This window comes from Mastacembelus armatus, chromosome 18 (genome assembly GCF_900324485.2).
Source record: "Mastacembelus armatus chromosome 18, fMasArm1.2, whole genome shotgun sequence".
Taxonomy (NCBI): domain Eukaryota; kingdom Metazoa; phylum Chordata; class Actinopteri; order Synbranchiformes; family Mastacembelidae; genus Mastacembelus; species Mastacembelus armatus.
Genome location: NC_046650.1, coordinates 8934450 through 8961549, shown reverse-complemented (window position 1 = coordinate 8961549; position 27100 = coordinate 8934450). Strand labels below are relative to the sequence as shown.

Here is a 27100-nt window from a genome sequence, read left to right as displayed (position 1 = left end):
GCCACCCTCCTCCACCCTGACTCCCCCTGATTTTACCGGTCCAGCATTTTAGGGGTGGCTCTTTCCAGTTTCTCCAGGATCTGCAGCAGCTGAGCATCATCATCACAGAGGCCTCCCCAGCCCAGGACACGAGCCAGGTCGTTACCTGTGCCCAAAGGCAGCACGCCCAGCTGGCACTGCAGAGAGCAAACAGAGACACTACAGATTTGTCTGCACCACAAGGAGCCAAATCCAACACAGAGGTAGCTGAGATCACAGAGATTTCTCCCTCCCTCTGTCATAAAGCATCAAAAGGTTGGTTGGAATAAACATCAACTTGCTCATACAAGTTTACTTAAATCACAGTGCAGCATTTCACACAAGACTGCTAAAGGTCAGCAGTTTTCTTTACTTAGAGACACAGGTATGCAAAGGTGCCTAAATGGTTTTACTTGTCACCAGATGTTTGAAATTTACATTTTAGATTTCAGAAAGTACAGTAAATGCAAATAACTAGATTTTTTTTCTGTGATGGACTGGTGACCTGTCCAGGTTGTACCCCTGCCTTTCACCCAAAGAAAGCTGGGATAGGCTCCAGCAGATCTCTGTGACCCCATATATAAGTGGGTATAGATAATGGATGGATGGATGTGTTTTTCAGGTAGTTTTCTGCTTTTTCTTTGTCATCAGAGTTATCCACATTTACCTTACACACCAGTATTATATCATCACTCCTCCTCCTCCTCCTCCTCCACCTCGCTGCTCTCACCTGTTTATGAAGGTTGAGTTTATCCAGCTCTGAAAGCACCCAGCCCACGCTGCCATCTCCTCCGCACACCAGGATACGAAACGTCACAAACTTCTGGAAAAGGCGCAGGCTGAGGGAGGAGAGAGTGGGATGGGACCAGAGGATGAGGAGGTAAAGAAGAGGAGGCAAAGCACAAAATGTTAAAAGGTAGACATCATGGAATGGCAGCAAAACAAAAGCATCAGTACTTGCATTTAAAGCAGTTGCAGCAAACTAGAAACTCCCACGAAAGAAGACACCAACCATGAATAAAGTCAGTTAACAAGTAAAACTTTTTCTGGATTGTTATAAATGAACAAAAAAGTTAATTGATTTCATTTTTAGTTCATTCAATTCCATTTTCTAAGAACATTTGAAGGTAATAAATGAGATGACGTGTAATATTTAAAGCACGCTATTAGCTAAAATGGAATATGTGATTCATAAATCCATTGTCATTAATTCACAAGAAAATATCAACTACTGCATTTTTGTAATTTCAGAATGAGTCATTTGAATCTATATATGGAGCAGGGTGCTCAGAAGGCTGCATTGCACCTTTAAAACCGCATCGGTGCTTATGGAATCATCTGTATTCCTCTTTTCCAAACTACTACAGTGATTGAAAAAAATAAAGCTCAAGTACCCAAGCTCTGGTCCTCCGTTCATCAGGTCAAAGACCTGTGCTGGGTTAAGAAGCTGCTTGAATTTGCGGAGGAACTTGACCCCCTGGTTGTCTCCACTTTTGGAGTTAACCAGGACCAGCAGAGGGCTAGAGCACGATGCAGAGGTGGGTTTCCAGAAGCCTGAAAAGAAGGTTTGCATGCACATGCTTTGAAAAACATTTCAAGCTCTCTGAGTCTGGTTTAAATGCTGCAGTCCATGCTGAGAAAACTGCCTAAAATCTGTCAAATATTCTGTATAATATATTTTCTTTAATTTCTCATTAGAGCATTTGTCAGAACATGCTGAAATTTGAAATGTTCATTTAAACTTTGATTTTTTACATCATGAATGTAAGTGATCAAGCGCATTTACTAAGTATTGCATTTGTGTACCAGCAGAATAAGGGTCAGTAACACAACTGAAGCTGAAAAGTGAGACTCCTGTACTTTGAATCTAGTGTATGTGCAATACTCTAATCCACATAGTGACTGTGAAAGTGTGTGGGTGTCAGTGGGAGAGGTGTCTCACCATCTGAGTCGATGCTATTAAGTGCAGTGGGAGGAATGATTGAGACTCGACATTGACCCAAGGGACACACCTTCCCCATTTGTTCTTTGCAGCTGTTGTGGACCTGGATATGAGCGCACACACACATACACACACATACACACACAGAAACACACACAGAAACACACACACACAGAAACACAGTCAGCGGTCTCCATAGAAATTCTATATTTCAGTAGAGGCAGAAAGGTCATAACATCCCTCTGAAACCCACCAAATGTCAGTTCTACAACCTTTACAAATACCACTCTGATTCATGTGTGTGCGTGTCTGAGTGACTACTGAGGATTAAACATTGTGTGTCTATTTGCTCTAATCACTAAAAGGCAATGCAGGATTTGCTAAGTGCAACAATGAGTCAAAGTAAGAAAAAAAAAAATCAGCTTCTGCAGTTCTGTGATGTCTTAAAATCAAACATCTACTGAAATTCTACTTGACTCTTTTATTCGTTCATATTGTTTTATTACATGTATCACATGATTAAACATTTCTCATTTTATCAACAATTTGAAATAACCCTTTTAAAATAAACACCAAGTTAAGCAGCCATTGCAATAACTTAAATTGCTTATTTTAGACAGTGACTATGAATATTTTCCCTGAGATTGGAAGTGGGAGGATCTATTAAAAGAGTTGACAATGAGCCAGATTTAAAGTGTCAGTATTAGCAACTTGTGATAGTGTCCTAAAATGTCCAAATGTTTCATCTTACACAGTTACTGTCCTCCTACAGGAAATTTTGCTTAAGGCAGTCAGACCACCAGGTCAGACTTGGCAATGCTGGAGCGAACAGGAATTTATTGGCTCCATTTCATTTCTCATTTCAGCTTGCTCTCCTCCTCTTTTTCGCCTCAGGGAACTCTGCTGCCCTCTTAAGTGCAGTCCCATTATTATGATGACTCGAGTGCACTTTTCAGATCTTCAGTCTTTGAGGAGCAAGGGAGTGAGTGGAGAACAATGAAAAGCTGGAGTAAATTCAGGGTGAGATGTGCTCCCATAGTCAGAATCACATCACAGCATGAATTATCCCGAGTAGCTGATTTGATGGAGCTGATTTCCATTTAGACAGCTGCTGAAGGTTGAGATAAACTTTAAAAATTAGAAATTTAAATCCAAATTTTAGCTCCCTGCCGTTTTCATATGCAGCCAGAAAAACACTTTTGTGGGAGAATTTTAACAAAATGGATTGGCACCAATGCCGTTACCATCTGCATCACAGATAATGATATTTGATTGCAAATTCATATAAAAACCTTTTACTGTCAGAGCTACGCTCAGAATACTTTTTAGCCAACAGTGATGTCTTAAATAAATACTAACACTGATTTGATGAGACAGTTTTCTGACAGGATGGAGGCTAAAATCAATCCCACTTACAATTGCCTTGCACCAGAGGCAGCGCCAGTCCTGCAGCCGCCGCACACTGCCACAGTTCTTGTCACACACGACACATTTGGCACTGACTGGCAGGTTGCCTTCCAACCACTGATGAGGCATGGACACCTGGGAAAAATATATACAAATACTGAGAATGTGACTCATGAACCGATCTGAGTCCAGGCCCGTTTAGAGATTAAGTTAGAATAACACATTTAAACTGGTAACTCTGGATTAAATAAACCCATAAAAATAATAAATAATCTGTCTGCAGTGATTGAATTAAAGTCAATGACAACGTTAAACAATACAGAAGTCAATATTGTTTTTATGAACAGTTATATTTGGGATTATTTTGTATGTTTAAACACAACTCACCCCTTCCTCATCTTCGATGATTTCATTTCCTATGGATGCCAGTGTGGTCCATTTGCAGTTGTTGGTTGAGCGAACCGCACAGCGCTTATGAGCCTTGAACTTACAAACTGCAGAGAACAGATCAGTAAAAGTTAAGCCCTGCCTTGTCTGCAGCACATACAGCAAAGTGTTTAGATTTTAAATATATAGGAATTTATTTTAATCCCCAATGATCGGTGCTGTTTGTACAAGTGACTATTTAGACTAACATGGAAGAGGTGTGATGACTCCAGCATGTTGGTGTGTCCTGTAATAAAATCTGCCTCACCCTGTAATGGGATGCCATAAACCTACCTATTTGAAAGTAACTGCCTCATACTATTTGGTTAGACGAAATATTTGCCCACTGACCCCAACTGGTTCAAACGAATGTGTCTTCAAATGTGCAAACTTGTGTCTCAATACCTTCACAGGACAGGCCATGGGAGGTGACGCCTGGCAGAGCCTCTCGGCAGACGTTGCAGAAGGTCGGTCTGGCGTGTGAGCAGGCGTACCAGTTGTGCATCCCAGAGAAATGCTCCATGTTGAACTGGCTGGCCTAGGGAAGAGGAAAACAAAAGTCACCTTCAAGCGAAAATCATCAGAGTGCAACATCAGAATTTGGCCTCAGCTGCACCTGAAGTGTAAACCTGCAGAATCACAACAGAGAACAGCGAGGTATAAGAAAATGTCTTCAACTAAAAACCTTATTGTACCATTTAAAACGAGGGGAACATTGAAAGTCTCAAACATGAGAGAATATAAGCTTAGCTTGGACAGCAGCTTACAGTCTTCAACTCGCTTTATAGCCTATTAAAGCAGAGGCTCTGATTTTATGAGAACCATCAATCTGCTGGCAAGGAGCTGAGAATGGGAAGCACATTAGAGGATGAGGAAGAATGAGGGGGAAATAGTGGGAAAGATAAAGGAAGGAGTTACATGGGTAGATACGCTGTGTGAATACCAGATGGAAGAAGAACTTAGATTAAAAGTCTGTTCTCCTTAAAAATGATTACACTTTCGACTAGTTGTTAACAACCAGTCATCAATTTGGCCAATTTCTTGGCCTAGTCTGATGTCAGCCAACAGAATTAATAACTATGGCATACAGGGACTGGCTAAGAAATGAGAAACACTAACTTCATAGGTTTCCCATTTTTGGACGGATTTAAGAGCGCCGATCCAGTCCTCCATTTCCTTCCTGCTCTCGGCACATAACATTAGTTTGCGAAATGGAGTGATCACCTGAGAAGAAGAGAAACAATGAGGAAATGAACTGTGGGTTTGATTACTCTGAATAACATTGTTAACAAAGTTGAGGCCTTTTTGAGGGACATGTTGTTGTGTTTACCGTGAAGCTGTTGTTGATGTTCTTGGTGCTGGTCTCAGCTACACTGGCATCCGAGAGGTCCACTTCATCAAAAATCAGAGACTAATGAGAGGGAAACAGACATACAACCAATACAGCACATACATATTATTTTATACCTTATCAAGATATATTTAATCACATTTTATTTTCCCAGACACCTTTTCATCACATGAAAACCATTCTATAGTCTGTAATTCAACAGCCATGGTAGAAATTACATAATCTTGGGACTGTTTCCCATTTGCAATGTCAGTTTCATGGCTTACTAATGAAGGCAGGCAGCTTCAACATATGACTGTACCTTGCAGTCTTTGGCATAGTAGAGGGTCCTCCCTCTGAGTTTGAAGTACCTCCTCTTCCATCTCTGGAAGGAGCTGGTCTGCTTTAACAGGATTCCCTCTTTCACACTTTTCTATTGTGACACAAAAAAAAAAACGAGGAGAAAAGGGGAGAAACAGGAGGAGGGAAAGACAGATGTTAGTGCATCCAGATCCTCTGAGTAACTGAAGTGACAGCTATTATCAAGGAATTCTCACTGAAACACAAGGAGATCCATTTGGATAGAGTCACTAGGATGGATTGTTTTTGTCAGGCAGAAAAAGAAACTGCTCAGATGAACAAAGAAAGGTTTACTTAAAGTCCTACACCTGTGTTAATGCACCTTTGAGCTATTTTCTGATATTCCTGACACTAATTTATGACTTGATGTGGGAAAGGGGGTCTTGGGAAAGACTTTTCCAAAAATGGACAAACAGGGTCATAACAAAGCGAGGCTTGGTTGAGTGTCGGTATAAAGTGTGTCGGTAGGAGAGTTATGCAGCAATAAAGCCAGTGGTAATGTGCTGTACCACCATTATGGATGCAGCAGGTGTGAGGTGCAACCATCCGTGACTGTATGAAAATTATTAACACAGCGTGATTCCATTTGACAGCATGGATCTGCTTTGCTGAAACTCCCGACTGATTGTATTGTGGTGGCTGTTATTTCTGTTTGTCCTGTGCCTCGTCTCGTCATGCACTCATTCTGTCTATTCACGAGTAAACGTCCTGAGAGGACCGAATGCACAATGGATAATCAATATGAGAGGGGACATCGGGGGTCGCCATGGAGAGCCTCATTTCTTGAACAAGAGAGTACTCAGGCTCAGTGATATACGCAGGTACACACACACACTGACGTGCACAATGACGATGGCTCTCTCCCTTACCTGCACATTTATCACCTAAAGTGGCGACATTCCTGTACAAGCCACCATGGCATCTTTCATTGGATCAACTTCCTTTACCCTGACTTTTTAAAGCTACAAAGAAAAAAAAAACAATTTATCTGCTACTACTCAAAATGACTAATTGTGCAACTATTTCGCAAAAGCCTCTAGGACAAACAACAGTGACAAGCTTCTATACGTCATCTGTAGTGAATCAGCTTGAACAACCGGAACTGCAACTGCATCCTGTGGGTAAAGGTAAAATCTGTCTATACAATATGATGCAATCAAAGGTGTTGAAGTGGTTATTAGGAAGAACATTTCAAATACACCACAGCATGAAATATTACTGTGTTAATCCTGGTTTCAATGTACAGACTGACAATACTGTGGCAAATATAACTTTGTGGAAATCAAAGAGTCATTTCACCCCTCAGCGAATAAAATTCTGACTAATCTTATTCACATTCAAGTAATTCAACTGATTCTCGGCTGTTTTATGGTTTGTTGTACACACGAATTTAACAATAAAATAGGAAGAAACTCCTATAATAGGAAAATCAAAAGCTCTCACTATTACCAAGCACAACGGTTTGATTTGATGTGTAACAGTTCAGGATGATGTGATGAGGAAGTGCTAAGAAGATACAGAGATTTGGAAAGGATATTGTTTTTTCCTATCTCTACATCTGTGAGCAGACTGATAAACTGCACAATAATCAAAACAAAAGACTTTCTGAGTCTTCCTGTATCACAGATATGTTGCTTGTCTAGTACAAACTACTAAACCCCTCAGCCAAAACAAGGCTGACAGAGCAGTTGGCTGTGCGGTACCTTGGCACAGTCTCCGGATCAGGTTCAAATCCAGAAATCTGCCCTGAAGAAAAATTCAAGACTGAGACAGGAGGCTCACTACTTGCATGATAACTAACCCACAAGGACAAGATAAGCTACATTTTATTAATCCCCACGGGAAAATTCAGAAAGAGAGAAGTAGTGAGAAGCAAGTGTGTGAAAGGCAGCAACACATATAATACCTCAAGTAGACAATAGAGATTTAGCTTATCCATTATCCAAATACAAGGCATACACAAATATACAAATATATATATATACACAAATATACAAATACAATGTCACGTTGGGTAAAATTTACTCACCAATTAGAAAATGACCAACTCATAACTGAGTGTCATTACCCAACTAATGTCCATCCATCTTTTCATGTTTTACATTTGCAATTTCACATTAATGCCATGCTAACCTAAAGTTATTAACACCCTTGTTGCCTTGTAGGCCTTAAGAGAAAACTATAGTTAGTAAAGTTAACTATATAATTATTGTTATGAAAGGAGGCTGTGTCGCCACAGCATTTTACATTCTTGTATCTTGTGGCTTCCATGAAGGCCATTGTTATAGCATAGAGCTGATAATTACAACCACTGTACATCAGCAGACAAGCAAAGATGAAGTATAAAATGTAAGTATAATAATATAAGTATAAAAATCCATCAAAGGGAAACTGAAAATAAAAACAGTCTTGAAATACTGGTCTTGAAAGTGAAAGAAAATGAATAATGGATGATGAAGTTCCTGTGAGTTTCTGTTACAGTATCTTTCCTCTATCCTTTATAGTCTCTCAGTGTCTCTGTGCTTAAATTGCTGCACCTTTGTTGCGTGTCTTCTTTTCATCTCTTGACCTCTCTTTCAGCTACATTATTTCTGTTTACATTTCTCCCATCCTGCCTCTCTTGGTAACTCAGTGACACTCCTCTCTCTTTCCATTTAATATTATGTATGTTTCTGGCTCTCATCCCCTGCTTGTCTGCCTTTGCAGTAATGGCCTTTGCTGTCTGAACAGAGGGAGTAATACAAGGCAAAGGACCTCCAAACCAGTGATAAATCAAATTCATCGCTCCATCATTCTCATTTCCCAGTTGCAATGTGCGCGCGTTCGTGCACGTGTGCCTATGAGATATCCCATGTCATTACGGCACATACGGCTTCTGTTTCCTTCTTAAAATAAATGTGCTTTGATGCCCTGAGGGACAGCGAACCTCCTAGTGTCATATTGGTGTGGAGAAAATAAAAGTGAGGGAAAAGAACAAGAGGAAGCGAAAGGGAAGGACTAATGGTGGAAAAACTATAGATGGCCTGGGTGGTTGTGCATCATTAGTGAGAGAAGATAGAAAGATGCAAGAGAGTTGTGACAGTGGCGAGGAGCGAAGACTGAGAACAAAATAAAAGATGCAGGAATTACACCAAAGGGACTCTGGAGAGGCGACATAAAAGAGAAGCAAGCAAATGAACTGGCAGTACCTTGAGAAGGAAGAAGAACAAACACAAACAAGAAGGTGTAAAGGTCTTTTTTCTCTGAACCACCTGACACTTTGGAGATAACGCTGAGCTGTTACAACCCTGTCCGTATTATCCATGGTTTCCACAGCAACGCCAACGGGCGCTGTCAGTCAAGAAGCTTATCAGAGTGTATTTGTTTGACAAAAGTGGATGATGACATAGAAACTACAGATACAGCTGAAGGACGTACAACATATACGAAACTTGGAGGCTGGAGGCTGCAATCCAGAGAATGTAAAAATGTTAGCCTGACAAGGAAAATTTGCAACATAAAAATAACAAGCTTCTGTATAACTCCACACTAGTGGACTACTATATAAAACATGCACATGATGAAAACTTCTCTGACCCTGTTCTTTCTATTATTTTGTTTTGCTATAGTGTGTGCATATACAACAAACTTTTGCCCAGTTGAACTTAGCGTGGTATAAAATTATTCTGTATGAATGACTAGATTCCCATTTACCCCCAGGTAAAACTACTGCAGTGTAACACAACAGCCAGGCAAGGTTTGATTGTTTCTAAAACTATTTTACATGGACGGTTGTAGATTAGTAATATCTCTCAATACAACACCACAGTGTGAGAGAATAGTCAATAATAAAAAAAATCTGAGGTTTTTATAAACATGCATGCTGACCATTTTCCATTTTCTCACTTCCTCAGAACAAATGACATACGCGAAATTTTTGTTAGAATAGTATGCAATTTGAATTTGGGACACAGCTTAAGTTTATGTTACATCCCCAGGAAGTGTGCTGCACGTGAGATTTTATGAATGTAGCACTTATATGGAAACATCTGTCTACGTACGTTCATAGGTCAGGTCTAATAAAGTGCTCATAATTGAGTCAGATGATAACGTCCGACCTCTTTCTGATTTTATAATTTGGTCAGCCATAATGTATGGAGAGACACATCACCAGAGGAGATATCAGACATCTCCTGCACATGTCTGCATAAAAACAGCATGTACAATATGTTGCATGTAAAGGTCAGGTCCTACACCAGTAGGTCATACTGTAGCCACACCCATGATCCTCTGCTCACCTCTCCAGCTGGAAGATTTTGCCAGAAAGATCAGTGTATTCATTAGAGCAGGACTAATTACTAGACCTGACGTGCACATACAAACGCACTCATGCACCGGCGGCCTGTGAAGCGGATATGCACTCAAGAGCGCATTAACACACATACTTACTCATCTGCAAAACGCACACACAAACAGGGCTCTCAAGTGCTCCCACACACAAACATGACTGATTCTTCCCTTTCTATGCTCTTTTTCTATCCTCCAGGTTTGACTCCAGTAACGTATACTTAACAACCAACCCAAGCAAACATGCTTACAAACGCACATCCGCTTGCCATCCCACAAATGCAGTCCTGTATGACTGTTTGACCTTTGGCACTCAACAAATTACTAGAATCTAATTTATTATGTGGACAGCTGAGTGAGCAGCAGGCTCATACATGGACATTTATAAAGTTTGGCTGAGAAAAAGCAGAACTTAAAGTTGAACTCAGACAGTTTAACCAACTAATGTGATTCATTGCAGCAGAACAATAGAACAATAGATGCTACTGATAAGGGCAAAACGATAAATGAACTCAGCTATTTTAAATGACCTACTTCTCTACATTTTCTGAAAGACCGTAGAAATAAACACGTATATGCCTGGAAAACACTTTCAGCTATTGTTTGGAGAAAATTTCACATATTCTACACAACTAATGATTATGTTTGTTTTTTTTTAGCTATAACTAGAATTAAGTATTTTGTACTATGAAGACAAAAAACAGTTGAATGTGAATAAACCTCAGGATATCCTAATCTTGATTTTATGTTTCAGTCTCTTATGGGTAATTTAGATGTTAGTCCAACATTTTCTCATTGCACTGACCTCTTCAACCAGCTGACTGTTCTGAAATTTGTCGATATGATTAGAGTCCAGATGGTCTTCATGGCTGAGCTGGCTGTTGTCCCCATGCCCTCCTCCCACACAGTGAAACCAAAGGGGTGCCAAGCAGCACCCACTGGTCTGACACAACCCTGGCATTTGTGGCTGACAACCCTTACAAATATTACAAATTTGAGTGTCAGCAGTACGTATCCTCAAGGAGTGCTGCTACAGGATGAATTTTAACAAAAAAAAATAATCTTTTTTACCTTTTCTACAGACACTTTCCTTCTATATAACTCCTTTCCCACCACACCTCAGCCATAACTCTCCTTCCACACCAGCAGTTTTTCAAACAATACGATCTGACTTCCTCCCTTTGTACGTCCCTTGTCAGGTGGCCACGCCCCCTCAGGTGTGTCCTCTCTCTCTCTCTCTCTCTGTCACACACACACACACACACACACACACACACACACACACACAGATCCTGGAGATAAACGGGGGATATGGAAATAAGCTCTTCCCCTACCTTATATGACACACCTGAGAGGAGTGGTGTGTTATGTGTTCATGTAAGAACAACTCTATTTCCTTAAGGCTATAAATAGAACAGGAAGAACCTGTCCAACAGGCAATAGGAACACACACATTTGAACAGCTGTCTTTGCAAAGACTCTCACGATATACCCTAAGTATAGCCATCACAACTAAAAGTCCAACCTCAACCCTTACCCTAACGTAAACCTAACTCTAATCTTAACCCTAAAACCATCTCTTAGCTCTCAAACAAGTGTGTTACAAGAGAGGACCAGCCAAAATGTCCTCACTATACAGTATAAAACTCACGCTGTTAGCCATACAACACACACTCTTGCTTCACCACAGATATAAAATAAGTCTAACAAAGATATTCAAATGTACATGAATGCACACAGACACGTTTATTCAGTCACTCCGTGTCAAATGATGGGGAGGTTAGAGGCACACCACTCTGCTTAAGATCACATAAACTCATGTCCTGCCAACCTGCATGAACTATCTGTGCATGTGCATGTGCGTGTGTGTGTGTATTTTCACGTCTGCGCTCTGCTGCCTACGCGCTGTCATCGGACTGCTTTCAGTGTCAGATCAGTGTCTCATCTGCCAAGACAAATTGCAGCAAGTGTGTTTTTGTGTGCATGCATGTGTATGTATGTGCGCGTGTGTTTTCTGACAGTCGGCATACAATTCTGTCTTTAATGAGCAGAAACATGCTGTTCCCTGCAGACTCACTCACTGACACCAACTCTCTCTTGCTGTCTCTCCATCTTTGTATCTCTCCCCCACAACTCGCTTCAGTCAGTTTTTCCCACCTCCATCTTCCTCTCCGTCCATATCACTTGTAGTTAAATCAATACAGAATCAGATCAAACTTTAATGAGTCATGTGGCAAAGTTTCTGATGTGAAATGACTCAGATGACAGAAATGTAACCTCTGTCTAGTCTGCTTATTTCCACTAATGAGAAAAATGGCAGATAGAAACATATAAACTATTTCATCAGTGATCAAACCTACATGTTACAGATGTATTTATTTGTCTAGTTTAGCCTGTTAGCACCATATAAAGACATAAATGTTAAAATGAACAGTATAACTTAGCAACATTGATTTTGAGAACATTAGGTGTTGTTGGGTTTCCAAATGAATATTTTTCTTCTTCAGATACTGTAGATACAACACTGAAGAATTGCCTTTAGTAAGATCATTTCTTCTTCTACAGTATATTTGTCGACCCATCAATGTTATTTTCAGAATAAAAGTAGTTAAAAAGCTAGAATTATCTCTAGTAGATCTAACGAATACAAATGTGCCCCTGCCTGACTCATTCATATGCTGTGGTCAGAGCTTTTAGCTGAATTTGAGAAATCTTTGAAGGAGTCTCAAATGTTAGGTCTTACTTTCTTCATCATCATCATCATTATTTTTATCATCATCATCCTCCCCTCTCAAGAAGTGATTTACTCCAAATCAACTAAGGTATGCTAGACGTCCCCTCCTCAGAGAGGTATTGCCCCTCACTCTCCTTCCCACTGGATTATTGAAAATAAATTACAATACTGGGTACAGATTCTTTTTACTCCATAAGTAAAATGTAGGTTTTTCAAGCAGTTTTTTGTACTGCTTATGGGGTAACAAGAACCTACAGAACAGAAATGCCACTGACGTGTCTTAAAATAGTCTCCATTGCAGCTCATAAGCCTTAGAGAACTGTACACCTTACAGTAATATTGACTAATGTTTTATTGTATTTATATTATGTTTTTGTCAAATATCAATATAAGTATCAGCTTCACATATAATGTATGTAGTCCAAATTTGTGGAAAAATACATATATAAAAATTACCATACAATATTACAAATGCTCCCAGTCATTTAATAAACTATAGGCTCATTTACTCATGTAGATCATGTTCATACTTACAGTAGTGCTATGTCAATAAGCACAGCATTACCATTCATTTCAAAGAATTTAAGTCATAGGAAAAAAAAAAGTAATAAAAATATGAATTACTTATAGTAAGTTAAGCTTGTTTTTAAACACTTGTTTTTCAAAAAAGTCTTAAATATTTTTTTAGGGTAGAACCATGTGGGCTTGTGACATATTACATTTTGAGACTTTATATAAAGTGCCTATTTTTTTTCTAAAGAGGGGACAACAATTATTATTTGAGTTATTTGAAATGACAAATAAACTAACACTGTCGTTGATGAAAGGAAGTAAAGGGGTTGTACAATATAATATCATGTCAGGAGACATTATAGTTCCTACCAGCTATTATTAGTAGGGGCTCATTTACTGTAATGATTCTGATGAATCTTAATGATTTAATCATTTTCTCAATACTAAAATTTGGTGCATAACCTTTAAAATGATAAAAAAGAGTTATCAGGAAAGTTATGATTTGATTAAATAGTAGCCTTTTTCTAAATAGACAGCAGCTGTTTATTCATGACTTACTGGAAACAGCATGGAAACGCTGACCCTTTCAGGTGTGTCTTTGCCAGAGCTAATTAAAACACACACATGCTGGCTGCTGCAGACACTGAACCCCCTGACCTTTCAAATGCGGCTGTGTTTTTGTAATCATGACGCCACACTGTCCATGGACGGACATTGTCGGAATGCCAAATGAAGCACGCCCAACGTCATCAGCTGTGATTTTAAACTGCTGCAGTAATTAGTTTTCTCCAGCAGATGGCAGGCTGACAAAGAGATGTGTGTGGAAAAACAAGAGGCAAGGTGATGAGGTGAGCAGGGAGTGAATTAATGAATGGAATGGGGAGAAGGAAGAAAGGAAAAAATAGAGCGAAACATAAAAGAAGCCCTGAAAGTGAAAAGGCGTGGTGCAATCATTTTATCTGTCCCAGTCTGACATGGTTTTAACGTTTGATTGCCTACTAGCATGTATGTATGTTCGTTTTTAACAGAAGCACATGCTGTGTTTGCCACTTGAACACGCAAATCCATCTCCACACTCAAGGCATAAAAAGGCAAAAAACATATATTTCTGTACTGTGGGATAGTCTAGAAAATATTTGAAATGCTTGACACAGGGTTTAAACACACAAGACATCCAAAGGTATTGAAGTAGAACAGAAACACACCTGTGAACTGATGTAACAATGCAGTATTTTATGCATGAGACACGAACACCCTTTCCACTCTGTGAAAACACACAGACTCCACCCGGATCATTCTGATCCCATCCTGCTCTCAGAGGTGCCTAAAACAAACAGTATCATTTCCTGACCCAGGTCTGGAGTTGTTAATTACACTCATCTTCTTTTTTGCCTCTCAACATCTAAACTTGGTAATGCTTAGGCATTGTGGAGTTGCTATGGTAACAGCCTGACTTTCAAATCAACCTTCAGCTTTGAAAGGGAAGGACATGCATGCACGCACAAAAAGAAGAAAGTTGAATCTCTTTTAACCTGGACACCTCTTCTGTTATTCCAACAGCAAGCAAAATAGGCTTCATGTGTGTCTGTGTTCTTGACAACTTTTATTATGCAAGCAATTTTATCAAACTGCAAATAACGGTAAGAAACATAGCAAGAGATCATTTCAAACAGGAATGATTTGCATCATCTGTCATGCATAAACACAACGTCTGACCACACACACACACACAAAAACAGAACAAGGCGTGGGAGGACTTTGCACCATGGCGACCACATCCTGTCTCATGTACCTCTGTGCATTTATTAATAGACACATACACGCACAGACACACACACACACACACAGTGATTGTGATATGTGCAAAAACTGCCAGAGAGAAACTCATGACATTGTCGTTCTATAGATGGACATCTTTGCATAGACACAGCACACACACTTCCATGCAAACATACATACACTTCAAGTTTATCTACTTCTCTTATTCACATGTTAATGCATTTTTTAAAAATATCATCCAGTGTTTGGCTTCTGCCCGTGAGGTTTGTGCACTGAGGGACACATAATCTGCTGCTGCTGCTGGTGGGGCTGGTGGTGGTAGGGTGCCTTAGAGCATACGGACCAAATCTGGTCTCCGATGCTGCATAATCCTCACATTCACACAGGCACAAACCACTTGGCACATATGCATACACAAACACTGCCGAATGAACACATAAGTCTGTCAGCCAAAAACAGAAAGAGATGGTGAAAGAGAGTTGGAAGGTTCAGTCATTAGCATGCCATTCCTGCTGTTATTGATTTGTGACCTTCATCACATTCATGGTTTTTACTGTTAGTGAGCAATCATGCAAATAAAGAGAATACATTTTGAAAAACAGGGTGAAGCAGGACAGAGAGGAGACAAAATGAGACGAGAAGGAAGAAAGCAAGAGATGAAAAAAGGAAAGGAAACAAAAAGGGAGGTGAGGAGAAGAAGACAAGGGAAAGTGCGAGGGAAGGAAAAAAGCAAAAGTGAAAGGGAGAAAAAGAGGGAGAATGTGATGCAATGCAGGTGGAGAAGAAAAACGGGAGAGTAAAGATGGGAGGAGATAAGTGAAGATGAAATATGGGTGTGTCGCCGTCTGTGTCTGTGCGCGTGTGTGTGTGTGTGTGTGTGTGTGTGTGTGTGTGTGTGGTGGCGAGTGATTATCCCTGATGATCACACTGTGCTGTTTAATCTTGTCTCCTCGTGGTCATCCAGAGGTGGTGGATGTCTGTGTGTGTAGACCTTGTTTGTCTGCAGAAATGTCTCAGAGGACATTGTGTCTGTGCAGATGTGACTTATTTGAGATTATTAAATACATTTGAATGCATTACAGGCAATTAGATCAAATATTTTTACTGTGTGTGTGTGTGTGTGTGTGTGTGTGTGTGTGTGCACATTTGTATGTGAGTGCAGTGATGACATGTTCAAGTGTGTGTGTGTGTGTGTGTGTGTGTGTGTGTGTGTGTGTGTTTTGCAGCATTATGTTTTCCTGTTCTTGTCTTGTCCAGCTGTAAAGTCCCTTCCCAATGGAATTTATAACATGGCTTAGGACACACACAGATTTGTCTTGCTATAGTGGTGAGGACACACACTGGCATAATGTATTCACTAGCCTGTTAGCGTAACCATCACCAGTAAATGCCTACCTCCTTTACCCTAACCTGCTTTAAACCTAATTGTAATCTTAATTCTAAAACCAACCCTCTGACATTGTTTCAGAAAGTGAGGACCATCCAAAAGGTCTTGTTCAGAAAATCATTTCTAAACTCAGTCCTGGTGTGCTCCTGCAAACAGTGCAGACAGTTTTATTTCTGCTATTATTTCACAAGTATGACCAAAACCAAACCAAAAACAGGATTCTCAACCCTTACCCGCTTCCCATGAATAGTTTCATTGCTACTCTGGGCACAGACTCTCAGCAATTTGAGTTTCTCTTTCCTACTCTATTAATAAAAACATATATTTCTTTTTGAATTAGTGTTTTAATGAAGTTACACATGATTAAAACCATAAAGAAGAAGACGGTATGTAATGCCTTGCTTTCCACAAAATATTTACTGTAAATATGACAAAGGGAAGGCTTTTTAAGCTTTTGTTGATACTATATATAAAGATTTTACTACAGTTAAAAAAATATGCACACAACCACACTGACGCATACTCAATTATTAACCACCATAACCACCACCCAGCTCACAGACTTCTCACTCAAAGGATGCCTATGCCTCCTTCAGAACGAGCGGAGCTGTGAGGTTAGGGCACCCAGGTTTGTACCTCATTTTATTTTAGCCTCTACAAATCTATGTTGCAGAATTTAGACACTGGTTCGGGGAGTTACTTGTAAAGAGCGCGCTGATCTAACCCTGTCTCAGACTGACGGCTCTGTTGTTCCAAACATTAAAACCTGTATTGAAATCCAGTTTCACGTAAGATTACGTGACAAAACACTATATTTAAAGGTATATTCTGCATCACTAACAATCAGCATTTCAATAAATCAGTAACATTTCCAGATGAATCTTTTACTCAGTCTTCACCATGACAACCATGTCAACATTTTGCTCTTTGTACCCTTTAACTGCACTGTCTAAATACAAAGCGGCTGTGAGTGGTAGGGGGGTCGGTCACACAAACTCAGGCTGTAAGAAGTGGCGGATTAGGGCCCACAGAAGAAATGCATGCTTCTGGCTCAAGAGTTTGTGCAGTTCTGATCCCTGTGTGCTGCTTAATGTGATAAAAAGCATGGAGCCTCTAGACTGGTTCAGTGACTGCAGACTGGGGTCAAGTCACTCTGAATCAAGTCAACTAACACGAGTCAGAGGATTTGTCACTGCAACATGCGCCTGGGTCTCTGCAGCTGGTAGGCACTGAATCTGTTCTAAAGATGTGCTGCTGTGAGATTATTAGAGTTTTTTATGCATATTGTGTGTTGTTGAGACATAATTATTTCTAAATAGTCAACTAAATTTTTTACAATTTTTATAATTCTTATTTACATCTTATACAGGTTGGAGCCAAGTTTGTACCAGCTGAACACGATCGCTATCTTCTGAAGCCAGTGTTTAAAATTTCAAACTAAAGTAAATTGAAAGTGAATTTACAGTCGCCTGCTCTATAATGAGAATGGCTCCATTTACAATAGCAGTGTTTGAGACCAGAGCTCAAAATAAAGCAGCTCATGTCATTAATAAGCAAAAATCACACTGATACATGGATATATTCACATACGGTACAACTGTATATGCACAGTGGATATATTTTCATGTGTATATAAATACACATGAAAAATAATGGGTATAATGAATACTGTGACGTAATTTTTTTAATGGAAAATTAAATTGGTACTACAAAACTAATGGAGCGCATTGTTGATATTGAAAAAAGCTGATTTACATATGCTATTAAGATGAATAACATCGTTTCTGAATGTTCTACGCTCTCAATTATCATCATGAATGATGCAATGCTAATTAAATTAAATGAATGTTTAAGCAGAGCACTATTCATAATAATCATTGTATTGACAATATAATGTAATTTGCTTTTTAGTTTAATCCTCTAAAAGCAAAAGTACATTTTCATAGAGACTGGACAGCTACCACCTCAAAAAGCAGAAAAATATGAACCCCCTTCCAGTAAAGTGTACGAGGCCTTCAGGGTCAGCCAGCGCAGCCTCCTTAAAAATTTTCCATGAACCATATTAGATGAAAACTGATATAAACACCCCATGTAGCTACTGTATGCAGAGGCCTGGTTAGAATAGAAGACTTTGGTTTAGTACAGTGTCAACTTACTGGGTCAACAGACTGTAGCCTGCAGCGACGTCACTGTCTCAGCGAGGCTGAGGTTAACCTGGCCCTAGTTCAATATTATTTCTCAATTCATCCGGCTCAAGTTCCATAAAAGCAAACATTTCAACAGCGTGGAAATCTGATATCTTACACATGTGTGTGGCAATGTATGTGTGGGGGAGTCATATGATGCATTTCAGTCCAACTAGCAATAATAAGTCAAAGGGAGTGTCTGATACCACTCTCTACCACACTTTCCCATATATCAGATATAAACCCACAAAGACTGAGATTTCTGTTTACATGGCAGTTGTTCTATTAGGGTAAGACATCCACTATGCTATTAGTGTTTGCATCTCGACTGGTGCTAGGGCAAGTCCAGAAGAGATAAAAGATCATTTTGTATTCATTTGGCCCTAATGTAAAGCAGATCTGGATCAGTTACAGTAAGGTGGGATTAATGCTGATAAACATTGATTTTCTTACTTTTTTCTTATTGCTTTCTACCTCTTATTTTGTCTTTTTCCTTCTTTCATCCAGTTCTCTTCCCCTCTCTCCTGTTCTTTACCTCAATCAATATCACTCTTCCATATCATCCCTTCGCCCATTCCTCCTTTATGTAGGCATCTGTTTCCTAGCCAGATCAATACCTCTTCCTAGTCCTCCTCCTTTTTAAACTGGGAATACTTTATCGCCCAGCTCTCCTCTAACTCCTTCCTCTTTGCACCAACACTCATTCAGTTTAGATGCATCATTTGTTCCATATTATCCACTGTATTACCATCCTCTTCTGCTGTCGTTCCTTCAACTAAGCAATATGCATCCTATTCCTGTGTTCTGACATTTTAACAATCACTAACTATAGGGCACTATTAAAAAAATAGGGCACTTATATATCTTTATCAGTGACTGTATACAACTTCCAAAATATTATGTCACATAAAAAGGGAAGAGAAAGTGAATAGAGGTGACGCTGCTCTTTGCTCCTCTCCTGTGTCTGTTTTCAGCAGGTTTTGCACTGTGATAAATGGAGCAGACCTCGATATGTCTAGACCATAATAATCTGCTTTTTCACTGTGATGATCTGCTCAGTGAAATTCATCCTGCACAGTCTGGTGGTCTAAACGGCTTGACCTAGAAGATTAAAGGCACTATTATCAATCTGAGCTTTGCACTGTAGGTGTGTTATTGATATTGATAGATTCTGTCTTATCTGAGAAGCATTAGTGAAGTTTAAACAAGAAGACCAAACAGTTAGTTAAATCAAACGTCCAGTAAAACAGGATATTTGTATCCAGGTATTCAATGAAATTCAAATTGCAAATACAACTGCCAGTCTACTCATCACTAAAAAAAAAATACATTACTAGGTGAGACGCCTCTAGTTTACACTGCTTCATCATATGGACCAAGCACAGAGGACAATTATGAAACAACGACCTTTGAACAGGCTGAGAAACAGGGTTTAAATTCTGCAATGTGTTGAAATACTGAACTGTGAGGACAAGTTGTCCTGAGGGGACTTACACAGGCAGTGTAACCAGTATTGCTAAACACATGTGTTTAAGTGTGTTAACGTGTGCATGTCCTCTGCGTAGCTTTCAAAGGGCCTCTCTACTATCTGTCATGCTAATGAAACAGAACTCCTCACCGCCTCCTGGAACCTCTCCATGTCTCTGTCCACACTTTCATGTTTTCCATTTTCACTACTCCAACCCCCTCACTCGTTCACCTTTATACCTTTCCTACTCGGCCTCTATTACTCTCCCTTTTTGGTTTTACTGTTTATGTAAAACTCACAAAGTTAGTAATAACTTCACTCTGCAACCACATGTGGTTTTCACAGAAAGATAAACCTGTTCATATAAACATACAATGATGGACTTACATGGCCAGTGTATTCTGACAATCTTCCAACATGTTAATGTTTTGTTTAACAAAACATCTTTCTAAATTTAGAACCTGTTTCCCAGAGGAGGCTCTAAAAATGGAGACAAGCTTTTCTGTGTGTGTGTGTGTGTGTGTGTGTATATATATATATATGTATATATATATATACATACATACATATAAAAAACAGGTTCTAAATTTAGAAAGATGTTTTGTTAAACAAGCCATCATTAACATGTTACAGTGTCTGTGACCCGTGTTCAGCTGTGACAGTCCAAGCACAGAAAACTAGGCCTTACGGTATGTGTGCATCTTATTTTTAGGCGAATTACTCAATGTGTTTATGTGTGTGGGTGTCAGCTCCACATTAACTAGGGTGGTTTCAGTGGCTTATCTACGTTTCATGGCCACACCATGCAAATAAGAACATGTAACCATAATAGGAAGTAACGATATTATCGGCCCTGTCCTACTTGCAAAATGCACAAAACTGTGTTGCGTCAAATGAATTTTCAATTCAAATGTAACAATATGCATGAAAATTATTGAATTCTATTGCAGCTTTATTTAAAGGCTAGATACACCACCCAGTCAAATATCAACAACCAGTGCTGCCACTGTAAGGTTCACCGAGTGACAGGATAGCAAAAGCTCTCATCGACCATTGTGGAGAGAATAAGAGCTAACAGGCTGATGAAGAGAGGTTTGCCTCTGTGTGGTAACATCTCTTTCCCTCTGTCGCTTGAACAATACTTGAGTTTAAGTGTGTTTAAAACATGGTTTGTGTGCACATACATGGCGGTGGACACATTTTTGTTTGAAACCATCACTGGAGATGATTTAAAACATGCTTTAAGGGGTTAAGGGTAAAATGAGTTTAATTTAGGCTTCACGGATAAGGTTAGGCATGTAGTTGTGATTAAATAGGCAAAGGGTTAGTGAATGTATAATATCAATGACCTCACATCTACAGAAAGACACATACATGCCTGTGCATGTGTTGAATTGACAACCATCCGATCGTCACACAGCATGCCAGTAAACTCGCACCGACAGACTTCTGCGGTGGCAGAGAGGCAGAAAGAGACGACAAAAAGTGCGAAAGAACAACAGAAAGGAGGAAGAAAGAACAAACGTGAGAAAAGAGCAACCAGAAAGAAGAAAAACAAGAAACTATAAAACAAGAAAATTTTAAAGAAAGGAAAAAGAAAGATACCAGATGAAAGAAAGCAAATAACAGAAGCAACAAAGAAGGGAAGTGATGAAGAAAGAAAGTACAAAACAGACAAAAACAGGAAGAGAAAAAAGAATCAACAAAAGGAAAAAGAAGAGAAAGAAAAGAAACTTGATGCATAAACAAAGACAGGGCGGGTTGGGGATTACCATATACAGTAACAGCCTGTTTCTAGAAAAAGCTTGGTTCCTCAAATATAGACATGGGATGACAAAAATAGACTTTCTACAAAGACACTCGCTGAATGGTTAGCGGTGGTGCAGAAAGCCTGACAAACGTGTGTGTGTGTGTGTGTGTGTGTGCGTGTGTGTGTGTGTGTGTGTGTGTGAAGCAGAAGACTCTCAGCGCTCCATCTGTGAGCCTCTGATTCCTCCGTCTATTCGGCAGACTGAAGGGAATCCTGCACTGGTGCAAACACATGCACACACACATACACAACCTGTGGGCAGCTGACTCATGATCTTATCATGTGCACACACTTGCATACAGTCTCGCTGCACGCACACACACACACACACGCACGCACGCACACATACTCCATGGCTGTTTAACTACACTGTTAAAAAGTCTTGTAATAAAGATGATTTGTTAGAAATAAATGCAAACCAATGAATATCAATACCAAATATATTCATTCAATTTAGAAGTTGCTTTAATTACTGTAAATCTAATGAAATCATCACTGAGAAGACTGGAGGCCCTTTCTGTTTACGATACTAAATTCATTCTGTCCAACCTACTGCTGCCTTCAAACGAAAGCAAAGTATTTTTCAAAATGGGAAGTCACCACAATGTGACTTAAAAGCATTTTTTAAAAAGATTCTGCATGTGCTCCATACAGCAACTAGCAAGAGACACATCTTTTAATAGAATCATGAATTTCTAAACACCAGAGGTTTTAAATAGTACATCCTGACTTTCAGCCATTAGCACTGGCCCGAGGTGAAGCTTTAAAACAATGGATCGAATAATTCCCATATTATAACCAAGCAGTGTCTTTTCATAAGAACGTCCCTACCTTGATAAACACCCGTGTGATGTAAACTCCACAACCAGTTTGCAACACAGGTTTGCTACTATAAACAGTCTCTGAGCCCAAGATGAAATAACACTGATGACATAATGGTTTCAGCTTGTATTTTACAAAACTCTTGCATATTATGTATTTTCACTGCCTTTGTAGTATTCGCTGTGACTAGCAACTTGACTTTGACGGGTAGTGAGACAAAAACTTCTTTGAAACTTTCATAATTGTGTTTCAGCTGCTAGGAAAAATAAAAATGTAGACAAAAGTGTTAATTTTAGATACCAGAACATTTTCACTGACACTAACATCACATCAGTAAGTTCAGGTAGACTCTCACCCGAAGACACTAAATACTAATTTAGAGGTTTGCACTGAATTCCAGTAAATATGACAAATATGAAGCGCTTAGACACTGAGCTCATTGTATAATGTACAGTCAATGCTGAGTCAATTTGGAAGGGAAATCTGGTGTTCTACAGTTCTACGATAAAATATGAAAAAAAATTATAAAGCATAAAAACAAAAGGATTTGTTCTCTCTTTATTCTCTAACCCCTGCCCAAAAAAAAAAAACCCACCATTTTCTAACTTCTGTACACTGTTTGTAATGGAGTTATTTAAACACCATACATGTGTCTGGTATGTTTGCACTCATACAGTATTTGCACACACACACACACACACTAGGTGAACACACTCAGGAAGCCACATAGAGGTGGGATTTCCATGGTGCAATCTTCTGTGCGTACGAGCAGATTTACCACAGCACTCTAACACTGAGGCATGAGTGTGTGTGTGTGTGTGTGAGAGAGAGGGAAAAATACACACAGATGTGAAATATGTAGGACACTTCATTTCTTTCTTTTCTTTCTCTCTCTCTCTCACACACATGCACACCACACCACACACACACCTATTTAAATACATAGATGCCTGGCCCCTTCATTACACCCAATAAACACAATCTTCTCATTTCAAGCGCTCACTTTCTATTCTATTATCTCATCCCTCTTCCCCCCTTCTCCTTCTTCTCTGTCTGGGTCTATTTTTTCCTCCTCTGATTGTTTACAGTGATATTCAATCGGCTCTTTGTTTAGAAAACAGTGAGCTCCCTCGGTCGCGTTCTACATTTCAAAGGATGTGGCTTTTCTCTTGCAAACATCAGTCTCTTTCCTGGTAAAACCCATAGCACATGTGTAGAGCTTAGTGTGTATCCTGAGTGCATGTTCGTGTGCATGCACATACTCTATGTGAGTTTGTATGTGTCTTCATTACCCAGATTGAGAAGCTTGGAAAAAAAAAAAAAGAAAGACATGGGGGGTATCTGTTGTCACTCTGATAACCTGCCAATACCTCTACATCTAATACAGTATGATTCACTGTCTGGCTCAGCGTTAAGCTTGATGACTAAGGAAAGAGACAGCAGCAGACACAGAGGCAGAAGAGACAAAAGGCAGAGACAGGGAGTGAGATAGAGATGGAAATAGAGAGACTTCAGGCTGGGTAAGCACTTCTTCCTAATATGATTATAAATCGTCTTGTCCTCATCTTTTTGTGCCAGTTCTGTCCTTGGCCCGCTTTGCAGAGGGAGGAAGGCTCGCTCGTTCCAATCCTTGGAAAGCCTACTAAGCTAAGTGCCCCATGGAAAAAAAAAAAAAAAAAAGCACTGCTGGTTGAGGTTAAAAGGATGCTTAAATGAAAAAATAGAAAACATCAGCAATAAGAGTAAATGTGACACTGTGTATTAACAAAATGCAGTTCTGGACTAATTACAAGATTTGCGGGATAAAATCTGGCAAGCTCATCAGGTCCAGTCACAAAGGGAAGCATAAGCACTAAGACGGGTGCTGTAGATTTGCTTCAAGGAAATGAAGGTGCTTTGATAGACACCAGCTGAAAATGCTCAGGCCTAATGCACATGGACAGCAAAAAGAAAATCAAATGAAAATCAAAGATGTGACTGTGCAGTATCTTAGGCCTTGACACATATTAAAAATCAAAATAACTTGGATCAGTCAGTTAACACCAAATGACATCTCTGAGATAAAGGCTTTTAAAAAAAAAAAAAAGTACTAGTCACTCACAGGTCAAAACACAACCCTTTTTTTCCCCCTGATCATCAACAGAGGAAGATGAAATCTGTATCTCTGATGCAGTCAGACGCAATCGCCTCACCTCCTATATATGTGAAACAATTTGCACTCACTGTTACTGGAACAAGCTATTTAAAAAACAAAAGTGAAGGAGCTATTAGATAATACTGAGCTAACATGTTAACCCAACTACCAAAAATCAAAATATCATATTTGCATACAGCCTGATTTGATGACGCTATTCATGGAAAGCTGATGAGTGCACTGTAAAAGAGAAAATGCTCAGAAATAAAAAGCGGTAATCACACACACACAACTGTGTAAAAGGGGTAATCCCTTTTTATTTCATGGTCTTTAATAAGTTTATCTAGCCATCCTGTCTGTCAATCATATCAATCTCCATGTCTGCATCTCTCTTGTTATGGAATGAATCTCAACCACATATAAACTGCTCTCTCTCTCTCTCTTTCTCACACACTCACACACACACACCAACACGTACACTCTCTCACACACCCACACACACCTGAATAAAAATAAAATGTTTTGTTTTTAGATAGGAAGCCACATCCTTCCAGTTCAGTCACCCAGGCTGCCACTGTTCTCAAGTTCTTTCAATTTTACTCAGACTGTGTTTCCAGTAAGTTTTATTAATAACCCAGCACTCAAAGATTTTTCTTGATCAAATGATAAATCTTCTTATAAAATAAATCTACATAATTTCATAAACCACTGTAGTAGGTCCTGTTTTAGCACATGGTGACACTACAGATTTGTCTTATGACAGAGCATGCCACGTCAACTTAATGGCCTTTTTGGCAACAGTCAAATCAAAAGTGAGATCTAGCAGCTTACTTGCTAATTCTGGAGCTACCAATTGTAGTAGTAGTACTCAGATGCTAAGTTGTATAATTATATATCTAAATAAAAATCAATGAAAACCATAATACGTCTTACTGCTACTTTCAAAACAGTCACAAAAGGGGAGCCCTTCAGTGCTACATGCTGCAGGAAGTGAAGCACACGCCAACACAGGTTCATGACTTAGACAGGGTGTCTTCTGACATCAGACACTTCCCTTCAGCCCTGTCTGAAAAACATGTAACACACTGATCATGTCGAAAAAAAAAATTAAGACAAAAACATGTTTTTTGCTTTTTCTGCTGGATGACTGAATTAAGTGTCACTCTCACAGCGTTCAGTATTCAGTTGTCATAATCTAATATATGTATAATAGTGACACCTCAGCGTGTGGGAGGTGCAGACTGTGACCACGGGTTTGAACTCAAGTGAAAATGATGAACCTCAATGGCTTTCCTCACACACATATGGCCAGTAAATGTCTAAGAATACATGACCAAGTCAGAAGTACCAGCACCAAACCCCAGGTCCCTGCAGCTGAAATTTGCCAACCTTGTGCCCCACTGCACAATGGAAGAATGGAGACGATAGACAGGAACTACCGGCAGTTGCAATAATCATAATTGCAATTACTGTGATTGTAGAACATACACGACTAAAAGTCAGAGCAGAATCGAACCCTCTCTCAGATATAAAAATACACAGACAGTACAGTCTTTATATCACGTGTCATTAACAGAAGTGCTTTTTCATGGTGCTGACTCAGACTGCAACTCCTCATGTGGTCCTTAGCACAGAAGCACTCACACACAAACACATAAAAAGAGTAAAAAAAAAACAAAAAAAAAAACAGATTTTTCAAAATTCAGTTAAGCAGAGTAAAATTGATCATGCAATTTTTCAGATATCAGTATTTTTTTCAAAAGCATACGTTTACATGAGTGTGTTTGTCTGAGAGAGCATGTGAGAGCATGTGTCGCCTCTTGCTTCCTGTAAAAGAGGTTTCAAGAAAGAAAGCCTGACAAAAAGCCAGAATGAGTCTATTTTTGGCCACAGAGAGTGAAAGATAAAGAGATACCAGGGCTTAAAAAAAGCAGTTCACAGAGGCGTAAAAACAAAACAATGAAAAAAATTAGACTAAAAAAGGAAACAGAATAAAAAAGGGAAACTAGGGAAAGAAATACAAAGTAAAAAGAGAAGGATGGTGTCAGTGTTTGTTGTCTTGTTTTAAAGGCTGACCCAGGACAAACTGTACCCAGTGACAGCTGTGGTGCATCACAGGAAATGTTGTGACCTCAGTATGTCATTAATAGATACGTTTCTGTAGTGCAGAGCGTGCGTCTCAAGTTGTAATCCCTCTCAGAATCAAATAAGAGTAATCATCTTTTGCACATTTCTCAGCTGAAAACATCTCATAATAAACTACAGCTGAAAATAACCAAACACACACACAACAAAACAGCCCAAATCAGGGAAATTAGCTGAACTCTAATTTTCATGGCTTCTCTGTGACTGCAACCATGTTCAACAAGTCAAGCTTTTACCCTAATGTAGCACTAATTTCACATTTCCAGAACAAAAACGATATAAAAAGATAAAAAGATATTTAATGAAACTGCAA

The 27100-nt window shown here is 39.3% G+C and overlaps 1 protein-coding gene across 1 annotated transcript in view; it reads right to left on the bottom strand.

The window, feature by feature from the left end:
* Positions 1-27100, bottom strand: part of si:dkey-172j4.3 (diacylglycerol kinase delta) — a 52053-nt gene that overhangs the window by 16035 nt on the left and 8918 nt on the right. The window contains exons 4-13 of the mRNA XM_026317120.1: positions 5446-5556; positions 5124-5204; positions 4913-5017; positions 4199-4331; positions 3755-3861; positions 3377-3502; positions 1961-2063; positions 1413-1572; positions 749-857; positions 37-176 (exon numbers count right to left, since the gene is read on the bottom strand). Of these exons, the coding sequence (XP_026172905.1) occupies positions 37-176; positions 749-857; positions 1413-1572; positions 1961-2063; positions 3377-3502; positions 3755-3861; positions 4199-4331; positions 4913-5017; positions 5124-5204; positions 5446-5556 (1175 nt within the window). The remainder of the gene's footprint in view (positions 1-36; positions 177-748; positions 858-1412; positions 1573-1960; positions 2064-3376; positions 3503-3754; positions 3862-4198; positions 4332-4912; positions 5018-5123; positions 5205-5445; positions 5557-27100) is intronic.